Source organism: Nycticebus coucang, chromosome 4, assembly GCF_027406575.1.
Source record: "Nycticebus coucang isolate mNycCou1 chromosome 4, mNycCou1.pri, whole genome shotgun sequence".
Classification (NCBI taxonomy): domain Eukaryota; kingdom Metazoa; phylum Chordata; class Mammalia; order Primates; family Lorisidae; genus Nycticebus; species Nycticebus coucang.
The window spans coordinates 143,938,340-143,952,439 of record NC_069783.1 but is presented as its reverse complement, the minus strand read 5'-3'; the positions used below and the strand labels follow the sequence as shown (position 1 = coordinate 143,952,439).

The 14,100-nt window shown below is 40.9% G+C and overlaps 1 protein-coding gene across 1 annotated transcript in view; it reads right to left on the bottom strand.

Annotated features, from left to right (window-relative positions):
* SGSM1 (small G protein signaling modulator 1) overlaps positions 1-14,100 on the bottom strand; it is an 82,260-nt gene that overhangs the window by 10,377 nt on the left and 57,783 nt on the right. The window contains 5 exon segments of the mRNA XM_053589265.1: positions 3,840-3,922; positions 5,274-5,398; positions 8,098-8,685; positions 10,014-10,082; positions 11,321-11,503. Of these exon segments, the coding sequence (XP_053445240.1) occupies positions 3,840-3,922; positions 5,274-5,398; positions 8,098-8,685; positions 10,014-10,082; positions 11,321-11,503 (1,048 nt within the window).

Here is a 14,100-nt window from a genome sequence, read left to right as displayed (position 1 = left end):
AGGACAAACAATCAGCTGTATCATTGCCCAGGGGACAGGGGTTCCCAAAGTGATGGTCTAAGGCCCAGAGCTGGTTCAAAGTCCACAGCCAAATACATAACTTATGGACAATGCAGAACCAAGAGTATTCCATTTCAAGGGATGCTTTCTAATCTTAAATTCATTACATATTTCTCACCTTGCAGGTTTTGAAACATCTTCTTTTAGGAAATGATGGCTAACAGCAGATGCTCTTGTTAAGAAGATCCTTATTTGCTACAATGAAAAACTGATAATGTTTTGTTGGTCCCAAACTTTCCCCCCCCCTCTTTTGCCATTCTATTGGTTCCTGAAATTCTCAAGTATGGGAACCATTGTACTTGCACAGCAATTGTCAATACTGGAAGAACTTTTATAGATGATAAGCAAAGAAAAGGCCAGATAACTTTGTGAAATGCTTAGAATATCTGCTGCGTCAGGAATCACTACATGTATCTAGTAAGTAAAGGTGCTGACAAGTCCTGCAATTTGTTTTGTTTAACTCAGTGCTTCAAAAACTTTTTGAAAATGGTATTTTATTTTCTCTTAGCAATTGATAACTTTGGAGAAAGCTACACTAGTCTGAAGGGTTCTCAAAGTAGGATGTCATTTATTTTTTCAAAGTCATTTTTTAGAATAGTTTAAATCTATAAATAATTGAGACGATAGTAGAGTTCTCACATACTTCAAATCAGTTTCCTCTATTATTAACATCTTAATATTAGCACTACACCTTTGTTACACTTAATAAACCAATGTTGATGCCCTTATTAACTAAAGTATATATTCAGATTTCCTTAGTTTTTACTGAATGTGCTTTTTCTGTTCCAAGATCCCACCCAAGATGGCACATATGCCTCCTCTTGGCTGTGGCAGTTTTTTAGGCTTTTCTTGTTTTTGATGACCTTGACAGCTTGTGGGAGTACCAATCAGGTATTTCTGTAGGATCTTCCACCATGAGTAATGGAATTTGCCTAATGTTTCTCTCACAATAAGAAAGGTTATGGGTTATTGGACAGCAGACCATGGAGGTAAAGTGCCATTTTAATTATATCACATCAAAGGCATATACTATCAATGCAATTTAAGATTGATGTTGACCTTGTTCACCTGGCTGAGATAGTGTTTGTCAGGTTTTAGAGCTTTAATGTTTCTCCCTCACCCATACGTCCCACCATTCCCACCATACTGGACTTTTTGAAGGAAATCACCATGTGCAGCCTGTGGCTGAAGAGTGGGGTTGTACTCCCATTTTTGAATAGTCTTAGTAGTTTTAATACATTCACAATGTTGTGTGAATTCACCACTATCTAGTTCCAGAACATTTCTTCACTCCACAAGGAAACCCTGTACCCACGAAGCAGCCACTCCCCATTTCCCTTTCCACCCAGTCCCTGGAGAGGCTTGTAGCACTAGTCTACCTTCTGTCTCTGGCTTTGCCTTTTCTGGACATTCCATATAAATGGAGTCATACAAATGACTATCTATCAGTGGAACAGAAATCACAGTCCAGAAATAAGCCCTTTCGCTGATGGTGAATTGATTTTGACAATGATGCCAAGACACAGTTCAACTTGATTTGCATATTCCTACTGATTAATGATGTTGACTAGCTTTAATGTGCTTGTTGGACTTTTTCTATATCTTTGATTCTATTGAGAAATGTATATTAAAATCCTTTATCCATTTTAAATTATCTTTTTTATTATTGAATTATAAGAGTTCTTCGTATATTTTGGATAGAAGTCCCTTATCATCACATATTTGACCTGCAATGTTTTTTTCCATTCTTTAGATTCTCTTTGTTTTCTTGATGGTTTCCTATGGAATACAAAATTTTTCAATTTTGATGAAGTCCAATTTGCCTATTCTTTCGTCATTTATGCTTTTGATGTCACATCTAAGAAACCAATGTCACAAAGAATTTCTCTGTGTTTTCTTCTAAGAGTTTTACAATTTTAGTTCTTGTATTTAGATCTATGATCCATTTTGAATTAGTTTTTTGTCCATGGTGTGAGGTAAGGGTTCAACTTCAATCTTTTGCATAAAGATATCCAGTTGTTTCAGTACCGTATGTTGAAAAGACTATTTTTTCCTCATTGAGTTGTATTTCTGTATCAATTTTAGGGGTAGCTTGTCAATTTTTGCAAAAAAGGCAGCAAATTTTTGATAGAGATTGTACTGAATCTACAGATCAATTTGGAAAGCATTGCTACCTTAACAATACTAAGTCTTCAAGTCCATGAATATGAGGTGTCTTTCCATTTATTTAGGTTTCTAAAATTTTCTTTTATCAATGTCTTGTAGTTTTCGATGTACAAACACTACAGTTCTGTTAAATTTATTCATAAATATTTTTTCTTTTAGCTGCTACTGCAAATGGAATTGTTTCCCTAATTTCATTCTGGGATTGTTCAGGCATATAGAAGTACAATAGGCTTTTATTTATTGACCGTGTATTGTATCCTGCAACCTTGCTAAACTTATGAGTTCTATCTTTTCTTTTATTCCTTAGCATTTTCTATATTCAAAATCGTGTCATACATGAATAGAGATTTAACTTCTTTTCCAATCTGGATGGCTTAGATTTCTTTTTCTTCCTTAATTGCCCTGTAAAACTTGTAGTGGCAAATTAGATATCCCGTCTTGTTCCTGACCTCAAGGGGAACGTGCTCAAATCTTTCCTTATTTAATATGATGCTATTTGTGGGTTTTCTGAGGTGCTCTTTATCATGTTGAGTAAGGTGAGTAAGTTCCCTTCCATTCCTAATTTGTTGAGTGTTTGTTTTTTGTTTTTTTTTGGTGGTGGTGGGGGAGGGTCGCCACTTTGTTGCCCTGGGTCGAGTGCCTTAGTGTCACAGCTCACAGCAACCTCAAACTCTTGGGCTCAAGCAATTCTCATGCCTTAGCCTCCCTAGGAGCTGGGACTACAGGTGCTCACCACATGCCCAGCTATTTTTCTTTTCTTTTTTTTTTTTTTTAGAGACGAGGTCTCGCACTGGCTCAGGCTGGTCTTGAACCTGTGAACTCAGGAAATCCACTCCTCTTGGCCTCCCAGCGAGCTGGATTACAGGCGTGAGTCATTGTGCCCGGCCCTGTTGAGTTTTTTTTTTAATCATAAAAAGGTACTGGATGTTGTTATGTTTTTCTATGTCAATTGAGATACTTGTGTGTTCTTTGCCTTTTAATCTGTTAATGTGTGAATTACAATGATTTAGTTTTGTATGTCGAATCTCTCTTGCATTCCTGGAATAAACCACACTTTGTTTTTGTTTACAGTCCATTTTGTATCTTGTTGGAATAAGTCCGTTGATACTTTGATGAGGATTTTTGCATTTATATTCTTAAATAATATTGGTATGTAGTTATCTTATAATGTCTTTGTCTGGTACTGGGTGTCAGGGTACCAGTGGTACCCAGTACTCATATGAGGACTGGCCTCAACATGAGTTGGGAAGTGTTCCTTCCTTCTGTATTTTTTAAAATGAGCTTCTACATAATTGGTGGTAATTCTTTGAATGTTTGGTAGAACTACCCAGTAAAGCCATCTGGGCCTTACTGGCTTTTTTTTTTTTAAATTCATATTCACGTACATACAATCAGTGGCTAGCAAAGGCCTGGATGTGTGTTAAGTATTGGGCATCAAGGGACACAAGGAATTTTACTTCACTAGAATTGAATCTTGATGTGTTCTCCAGACAGGTCTTCTGAGCACCTGTCCTGACCCATTCCATGGAGTCACAAAGTGAGTTTAACCTCCCTGCCCTGTGGTGGGAAGGAAACTGTACCCCCCAGTCCTGGGGCAGGGAAGACACACTCACCATCATCCAGAATGACCAGCAGGGGAGCCAGAAGGTCACACATGCCCTGGACATAGTCTATCTCAATGTGCTGCCAGACGTAGCTATGAGAGATGTGAGGGGCCAGTGATGGCATGCACAACCCGCCTCTGCAGGCCCCTCTGCCCCTCACCCCTGCACGACCTGCCTCTGCAGGCCCCTCCTCCCGTGTTTGGTCTCCCACCCTTCACTTGGACCACTCCCTCAGCATCCTGACTACCCGTCCTACTCTCTTCAAGCATCCTATGAGCAGCCATCAGAATGACCTTCCTGAAGTCCAGCTCCAGGAGGCTTCTGTATGTTCAAAAACCTTCACAAGGTCCCCACTGTCTGATGGGATGATGTACAAACTCCTTTACTGGGGGTATAAAGCATTTATAACCTGTTCTCAATTCATGTTTACAGCTTACATATTACTTCTTAGTTTCTCTTCCCCTCCAGCCACACTTCCCCTTGCACAAATAAACCACATTTATACCTCGGTGCCTTTGCCCTAGCAGTTTCCTCTATCTGGAATCTTGGTCTACCCTTTATTAATATAACAATAATTTATATTTACTGAGCATTTTCTGTATACTCAGCCCACTATGCACGCATTGCACCATTTACTTTTGAAAATAATCACACGAAACAGTTACCATCATCATCCCATTTTGTAGCCATACAATCAATTAGTTACTACTAAATTGTCTGTAGTCATTAATTCTGGGCGAGTGGCATTGACTAGTGAAGATGAGGAGAAGTTTCTCTTTATATCTTATAAGGCTCTAATCTCCTTAACTTACTTGAATTTTTTAATAAGCAGGAGTTACTTTTGTATTTTTTTTTTTTAGGCAAGAGTGATACAAAGTTTATTGAGGAAGAGAAAGATAAGTTTACAGAGTAAGAAAGTTGACAAAGCAGGATATGTTTGCCATAGAAAGCCAATGAGCCTCCATTGACAGGGCAAATATGCAAAGAGGCCAACGTCCGTATTTTAATAAATGCCAGTAGTTATTTTTTAATGAATAGTACTTAAGCCCTAGATCTTGACTTAAAGAAAAAAAGAAAAAGAAGGCAGATTGTAGAGATAGAGCGATGTGGCTGTGAGCTACCCACAGCCCAGAGTGCTCTGAGTAATGTAGTTCCTCTCTGAGCCTCCACATCCCCACTTATAAAAAGGGATAGGTTGAGGGTTAGTTGAGGACTGATTAAGCAATGATCAAAAAAGGCTCAGAACAGTGGTATACAGTAGGTGCTTAATAAATGCTCGGTGTTGTTGTTATTATTATTATTTGTCAGTGTGGGTTGAAATTAGATTCCAGGTGGGAATGAAGTCAGCTTCAGAGACCGAAATAAATTCTCCCTGGGCCTGCAAAAGCCCTGATCTTGTCCAAACCCTCTCCCTTCCCGGGTCCTTCCCCTCACCCCCACCACCTGCACATGATGTTGCACAGCTTCTCCAAGTTGGCAGGGGTGAAGTACCAGTAGTTGCGGTCACACCTCTGCACATCCTTCTCGATGCGATGCAGATTCACTGTATATAGGTCCAGCAGCTCTGGCTATAAGGCCCTAAGAGGGGAAGAAATGAAAAATTACACCCAACTCCTCACTAGGAGACAAAGAGCATCTCCCCTCCTCCTAATCCTCTCCTGGACCGCTTGGGTGTTTGATTTCATTTGTTTTTATTTTTTTTTATTCCAATAAATTTAGGGGGTACAAATGGCTTTTGTTACATGGATGAATTGTATGGTGAGAAGTCTGGGCTTTCAGTGTATCCATCACATGAATAGTTTGTTTTGAGGGCAAGTGTCTTTTATTCTATAGGATAAAATTCTTTCTCAAAGAGTCGCAACTACAGGGAATGCATTGCTCTCTGCTAGAAACTGGATAAGGAGAATGGACGAATGCACTCTGGGCTTAATTTTGAAATTGTTCAATGGTATGACAAGGAAATGGCAACATTTAAGGACCAAAACCTAATCCAGAAAGGTGAGATAACACCAAAATTGGCTTACTCCCTGAGGGAAGATGCCAAATTGGAAAATTTAAGCTTAGATTTAATTACTTTGTGTTCCCCAAACCTTCTGAAGTGCGGAGTCTAATAAAAGACCTTCCTGAAGAAAGGTAGAACCCCAAAGAATCACACCTTCAGTAAGGGATGACTAGAAAAACTATTAATACTAATGTCTCGGGGTCTCAAAACAATGCCTTGATGCCCTGAACATATGTATAAATTAAGTATAAATAATCTCCCTAGATGATTAAGAGCCACAAGTCAGGTTTACAACTCATGCAGGTTTATAACCCACATTTCCACAACCTGGATGGTATGAAAGATCAGAGAATTTAGTTCAAAGTCATCTCACACTTGTATTCTTCTGGTACCAGGAAGAAAACCCTCTATTGAGGCATCTGCTTCACACCTAGGCTTTAAATAGGGCAACAGACAGAACTCCAAGAAATACGAACTTGTACTCAAAAATCAGAAAACACCCCCAGAGAAAGAAAGGCATCATAAATAACAGCATAAATACCAGACAGCAGAATGAGACTCCTGCTTAGTTTTTGCTGTATTTAAAGCAAAATACATAAATATGTTTGCTGTATTTAAAGAAATAAAAGAGGTTAAAAACAAGAGGAATAGATTATAAAAATAAGTAGATTGTTTTAAAGCACAACTGCAGAAAAGCCAAATAAAACTTTAAAAAGGCTTATTAAATGCTAATTAGAGAAAGGTGACAGAAAATTAGACACTCTGAAGAGAGAATTAGTGAATTGAAAAGAGATCTGAAGAAAATATCCAGAATTCAGCACAGAACGTCAAGGAAATGATAAAATGAAAGAGAAGTGGTATCCATAGAGGACAGTGTGAGAAGATGTAACAAACGTTTAACCAGAGCTACAGCTGGAGGGAGAAAATGGGGAAGTAGCAACAGCTGAGTAAATAATAGATGAGAATTTTCCAGAACTGTCTAAAGACACCAATTTGCAGATACATAAAACCCAACAAACCACTACAAAAAAGAAATCCATACCTAGGCACACAATGTCACACACCCAAAAAAAGAACCCTAAAGGTGGGCAGCGCCTGTGGCTCAAAGGAGTAAGGCACCAGCCCCACAGGCCGGAGGTGGTGGGTTCAAACCCAGCCCCGGCCAAAAAAAAAAAAAAACCCTAAAGGCAGCCAGAAAGAGAGGAGATTATCTTTAAAAAAAATGAAAATTAGATCTTTCAAGATTTTTTAAAGGAATGACAAGTAAACAACTGATTTATCCACAGCAACAACGGAATCTACAAGACAGTGGAACAATACCTTCAAAATACTGAGAGAAAACAACTACAATCTAGAGCTGCATATTCCGTGAAAACACCTTGCAAGAATAAGGTGAGATGAATACTGTTCAAAATGGAGAGATACTCTGCAACAGGACATGCTAAAGAGTGCATGCACTTCGTACAAAAAGACGGGTATCCCAGAACGAGAGGCCTATGATGTAAGAAGGAATGAAACGCTAAGGATGTGGATGCCACTGGGGCATGTGCCCCTCAACAAGGGAGAGAACCAAGAAAGAGGTAAATATGAGACGGAAAATAGAAGAGAAGCAAAGCAAAGGGGACGTGAGATGAGGGTGGATGACAACTACAGCTCAGGCATGGGGACAGGGCAAGGCCTGAAAGCCTCGGGAATTCTTTGGATGTACCAAATAAATAAACCTGACATATCCAAATACTTGAGAAGAGATTTTTAGAAAACTGGAAGATTGGGGGAGTGAATTGATGATAAATACATAGCAAAGTCAGTAAAAAACCTCCTTTCAGCTGACGTCCCTTGGCTTGGACTTTCTGGCAAGGAAGCAAATTTGAATATTCAAAAGAAACTGGACCTGAGTCTAAATCACAAAGCTCATCATCAAGGTTGCCGGTGATCAAGTGCTTACGATGTCCCACGTACATGGGACTTTAACTTGTTAATTTTGAAAGCAACTTAGGAAGGAATAGGGAAACGGAGGCTCAGAAGGAATCAAGTGACTTGCCAAAGCTGAGATTTGAACCCAGGATTATTTACTGCAAAACCTGTGTTCTTTAAATATTATCCTCCCTCCCAAATGTGTTTCTGTAGTGAATCCTCTGTGATGGGCAAAATGCAACAACCCAGAGGGCTCACTACTGGGTTGTTCTGGATAAAGGGTTTGTGGTACATCCCCTCCATCCTACAGCTGGAGCTAAGATAATTGAGTGGAGAGTCCTGGTGACTTACAGAGTAGGTGACACCACTGGACGACACAGGGGACACCTCATTGTTGGCAGAAGTGGTCACAACCAGAGAAGCCAGCGCAGGGAAGAGGCTTTCCATCTCAGGCTCCTCTGAGAGGTTGTCCTCACTGTCCATCTGGCTATGTTTCTCTGCCTCGCTGCCCCGCCAGCTCTCCATCCCAGTATCATCCTTTTCAGGCAGGGCCACGTCCATGCTGCCAGTGATGGACATGAACTCATCCATGCTCTCGTTGGCAAGGAGGTCACTCTCCAGGCTGTCCTGCACAGCCAGCTCCTCACGAGCCTCGCCTTGGGAAGTGGTGGCCTCACTGCTCTGCCTGTCATCCATGCTGCTGTCCCTGGGTTGCAGCACTGGGGGGATATTCCGCTGGGCATCCAGGACACTGTCTTCTATGCTCAGACTGGGCTCCAAGTGCTCCGAGAGGCCCGAGGAGAAGTTATGGGAGGAGGGATGCCCAGAGTCTGGGGAACAAGTGCCATTCACCAGGTTCCCATTCGGGATCTTGGGCTGTTTCCCTTCCAACCTGCCTTCAGTTTCCACCTGCTCCACCTCATCAACAGACTCAAACACCTGAGGACAAGGTGCACAGAGACAGATGGACTAGGATGCCCTGCTCACAGCAGCAACCTGAGTACCCAACAACAGGGATCGGTCCAAACATGCCACACGCACACAGTGGAATACCAGACAACCAAGTAAAAAGAGAGGTAGAACAAGGCAGAATACAGATTCCTGCTTGTGATAAATAAAAACGTGACCTCCATGCTTGTGTGTGCATAGAATAAGCCAGAAGGGGACCTAGGGCATTGAAATGGGGGAGGAACATGTTTTTTCATCAGACAGACCTCTACCACGTGCACATCATTCTTTAAAAGGAAAAAGAAAAAGGATCAATTTTTAAAAAAAAGAGTCTTTTATAGCCATATGGTTGATAATTATGGATCAATTTTAAAATATAGTTGGATATATATGAGACAATATGAAGAAATATCCAGGATACATTTTAAAGATTTATTTGTGTTTCTTTATGTCCTCAGGTCATATCCCATCAAGGTTAGACAGCCAAAAACTGTATTCCAAAGTCACCTGAAATATTTCTTTTCTCTTATCTCACCAACTTGATTTATGGTTAGTTTTGTATATTTCTGTGCTTTTAAAAACTTATTTTGGATTTAATTGGTTTAAGATAAGTAAAAAAATTTGCCTAACTCCATTTAAATTCAAAGTCAAAATTAGAAAAAAGAAAAAGCATATTCAGGGAAATGTAGCTTCTTTCCCTGTCCCCTCCCCCTCTTGGTAACCATTTTGATTTAATTCTGGTTTATCTTTCTGCTGTTTTTGAAAGCAGATGCAAAAATATACCTATATTAATATTTCCTCTTTTTACAAGAAAGGTGACATACTACACGTTTCTTTTCTTCTTTGATATCGAGGGAGATCGAGCTATCTCTTTTCATCAAATGAAATGGAAAGTTCTTGAACACATTGATGGCATTTATGTAGAATTTTTTTTAAAGACTACCAAACACTGCTATATTTGCTATAACATTGCTATATTATTTACAGCTTTCTGTTATGTAAAGGCATACAGAAGGTCTTGAAAGGATATTCAGCAAAATGATGATGGTGATGTTATTTCAATGGTGGGCAACCAGGGATTAAAGATGATCAAAGTAAACTTTGACTTTCTCTGCAATGTTTTAGTTTTTTACAGGGGGACTAGATTCATATGTTACTTGGAAAAAACTTGACTTTTAAAGCTAGTATAAAAAGCTTAAATAACCCAGAAAATGAACTGCAAATGATGGACATCCAATCCCCATCACCTGGGGTGGAAGGGAGGGGCATGGGCTGGCAGGGTGAGGCCGGTGGAAGGGTTGGGGCCTCTGAGCGGTCACCTGTGTGCTGCTGCTGGAGTCACTGTGCAGGCGGATGTTCTGGTGGCCCGAGCTGCAGCTCTGGGAGGACTGAGAGAAGGAATAGGAGGGAGAGAGGGTGAGGCTGCATCCTGGCCCGCAGCAGGAGTGTCTGCTGGTCTGTGAGCCAAGAAGCCTGATTTCCTCTCTATCCTGACTGGCTCACCCCCTCAGGGGCTCAGCTTCTTAGCTATAAAATGCAAAGAGGGAACCACTCCCTGCTTCCCAGAGCTTCCTCAGAGACTGCTTTGGCCTCTAGGCCTCCACCTCCCACTTCCACAACTGGAGCACCCACCATCAACCGCTCTCTACTTGAGACGTCTGCCAGATATTTTAGTTCAGAGTAACTGGTTGTATTTATGGCTCATTTTTATTTACCTGCTGCCTGCATACGTGCCTTCTGCCCTTGAATTTGGCAGTTCTTGCCTATTCTGATGCTATGCCTGGCCATGTGGCTTGCTTCAGTCATCGGGATTAGCAAACTTAACTCAGTAGAGGCTTAAAATGTGCTTGTGCATTTCTGGCTTATCTCTTCAGCATCTGCTCCTTGCTGGAGGGACGATGAGGCCCCTGGTGCACACGGCTGTGTCATCACAGACAAACGAGAATGCCCAACTGAGATCAACAAACCTTTTAGTTAACCAGACACAGACAGCTGATGCCAGAGTGAGCCCCACCCAGCCCAGCTCAGAGCAGAACCTCTCACCTGGTCTCACAGACTGGTGAGCAAAAATAAATGTTGATTTTTGGAAGTCACTGACTTTTGGTGGTTGTTTGTTATACAGCAGTATCATGGCAATTGATAACTGATAGAGATAACTGGTGAACAGAATTAACCTTTTTTTTCTGAGCTCCTGCTTGAGGCTGTTTAACTGGAGGTTCTGGGAGGTTACTGGAACATTCTTGACATTCTAGGACATTTCTGACAGTAACTAGCACGTAGTAGGTACTCAATAAGCATTTGTTAAATCAATTAAAGCCAGACATTGTGCTAGGGACTTTATATACCTTGTCTTGTTTGAGCTATACACAAACCTCCTCTGTACACCTGATTATTCCCACTTTACAGATGCAGAAACTGAGGCCCAGAAGAAAAGGTGCTTGCAGGAGACCCCAGAACTAGGTAAGGGTGGAGTTAGAACCCAGGTCTAATTGCAGAGTCATTCACCCCCCCCAACCTCAAAAATAAAGCCATGACTGGTACTGTCCCAAAACCCCAGACACTCAGCCTAATAAAGCAAGTCTTGGCCTTCACCACCCCTCTTGTTCCCTGAAGCCACTGCTGTCACCTCATTGCTGATGGTGGAGTCTCTGTGCATCATTCGGTGCAGGTGGCTGTCTAGGCTGGCTCCCGAGGAGCATTTGGCCAGAGCTGCAGCATGTGACTCCCGCTCCCTCTGTCGCACGATTGCTTCGCAGCCCAGCCACTCGGCCATGGTCTGTGCATAGCAGGCACGAATCTGCTCATCCACCTGCCAGGGCAGATGCAAGGTCACTTGAAATGCTGAGGCCCCTGGAGAGAGTCAGCCTCACCTGAAGAGAGTGGCTCTGAACCATCCAACATTCATGCAATTAGCAATTAGATATTCGCCGAGTACCTACGATGTCACATCTAGCACTGGCAAGGCCCTGAAGGCACAGGAAAGGGAACAAGCTACATCTTTCTTTCATTTTTTCCCCTTCCTCCCTCCCACTCTTCTTTCTTCCTTTTCTCTCTCCATTTTTTTTTTTTCTTGTTTGTTTTTTGAAATAAGGTCTCTCTCTGTTGCCTGGGCTAAAATGCAGTGATGTCATCATAGTGATTACAACTTACTGCAACTTCAAAGTCACGGGCTCAAACAATCTGTCTGCCTCAGCCTCCCTAGCAGCTGGGACTATAAAGCTGTGCCATTCTTCCCAGCTAATTTTTCTATTTTTTAAGAGATAGGGTCACACTCTCGCTCAGGGTGGTCTTCTCTTAGCCTCCAGTGATCTTCCTGCCTCAGCCTCCCAAAGTGCTGGGATTACAGGTGTGAGCCACTATGCCTGGCCTCTCTCTTCATGCACACAACCATTGTTGAGCCCCTACTATGTGCCACACAGTGTACAGGCCCTGGGAACACCAAAAGGAAAAGACTACTTCTTTCCTTTTGTACTACTTTCCTTCCTTCATTTCTCACTCAAACATTCATTCACTGATTCATCTGATTTGATAAGCCAGATGATGAGTACATAGGACTTCTGTATTATTTTGCAACTTCTTGTGAACCTGTAATTACAGATGCTCATTAACTTACAGTGGTGTTAAGACCAGATAAAACTATCACAAACCAAAAACACTGGAAGTCAAAAATGCATTTTTGGTGTGCCAGAGCCCAATAAGCTCATTGTAAAGTCAAAAATTCATTATGTTGAACCATCATGAGTAAGGGATCATCTATATTTCAAAATAAACTTTTTGAAAATATTAATTGCATCTGTTTCTTTTTTACTTCTTAAATATAACCACTAAAACATTTAAAATTATAAATGTGCTACAATAATCAAGATAGCATGGTATTTACAGGACAGACACATGGATTAATGGAACAGAATAGAAAACCCAGGAATAGACACACAAATCCGCCCAAACAATTTTGGACAAAGATGCAGAAGCAATTCAGTGGAGAAAAGATATTTTTTCGACAGATGGTGATAGAGCAACCAGATATTCACAAGCGAAAAATGAACTCAAAATGTTCTATATTTAATGTAAATACAAAACTTCTAGGAGAAACTGTAGGAGATCTTCAGAATCTAGATCTGTATCAAAAGCACAAAAAAGCACAATCCATAAAAGAAAAACTTGCTAAACTGAAGTTCATCAAAGATTTAAAAATTTGTTTTATAAAAAACTCTAGGGCCTGGCACAGTGGCTCACACCTATAATGCCAGCACTCTAGGACGCCAAGGCAGGAAGATCATTTGACCTCAGGAGTTCGAGACCAGCCTGAGCAAGAGTGAGACCCCCTGTCTCTACAAAAAGTAGAAAAATTAGCCAGACATCATGGCAGATGCCTGTAGTCCCAGCTACTAGGGAGGCTGAGGCAGGAGGATCAACTGAACCCAGGAGTTTGAGGTTGCTGTGAGCTAGGCTGATACCAGGGCACTCTAGCTTGGGCAACAGAGTGAGACTGTCTCAAAAAAAAAACTAAACTAAAAATGACTCTATTAAAAAGATGACAAACTAAGACTGGGAGGAAATATTTGCAAACCATGTATTTGACAAAGGACTATTACCTGAATATAGAAAGAACTCTCAGCAATCCAATTAGAAAACTGGCAAAAGGCATGAGCAGCCATTTCACCAGAGAAGATATACAATGGTAAATAAGCGCATGCAAAGATGTCCAACCTCATTAGCCATTTGAGAAATGCAAATTGAGAACCATAATGAAATATCATTTATATACCGTCAGAGTGGCTAAAATACAAAAGAGGGGCAACATCAATCCCGGGTGAAGATACAAGTGGGAATCATTCATTCATATATATAATCATTCATATATATCATTCATATATTGTAACATGAAATGGTACAGCAGCTGCAAGTTTCCCAGTTTCTTATAAAACCAAACATGCAACTACCATATGACTCAGCAATTGGATTCTTGCTCATTTGTTACCAGAGCTATGGTAACTTGTACTCATCCAACATACACACATGGTATTGGCATGAATGGTACGTGAATGTTCTTTGCAGCTTTATTTGTAATAGCCAAAAAACTAGAAACAATCTAGCTATATGCACCAAAAGGTGTGTAGTTAAACTGTAGAACATCCACCTCATAGAATACTGTGCAGCCACAAAGAGGAATCAGTCCCAATAAGTTACATACCAAATGATTCTATTTATACAACACTCTTAAAATGACAAAGTTATAGAAATGGAGAACATATTGTTAGTGGTTTCCAGGAATTAGGGACAGGCGCTGGAAGGAGGTGGGTGTAACTATAAAAGTACAACATCTCAGGGTCCCTTTGGTATTACAGATAGTCTGTATGTTGCCTCTGGTGATGGACACAAATGTCCACATGTGAGAAGATGGCA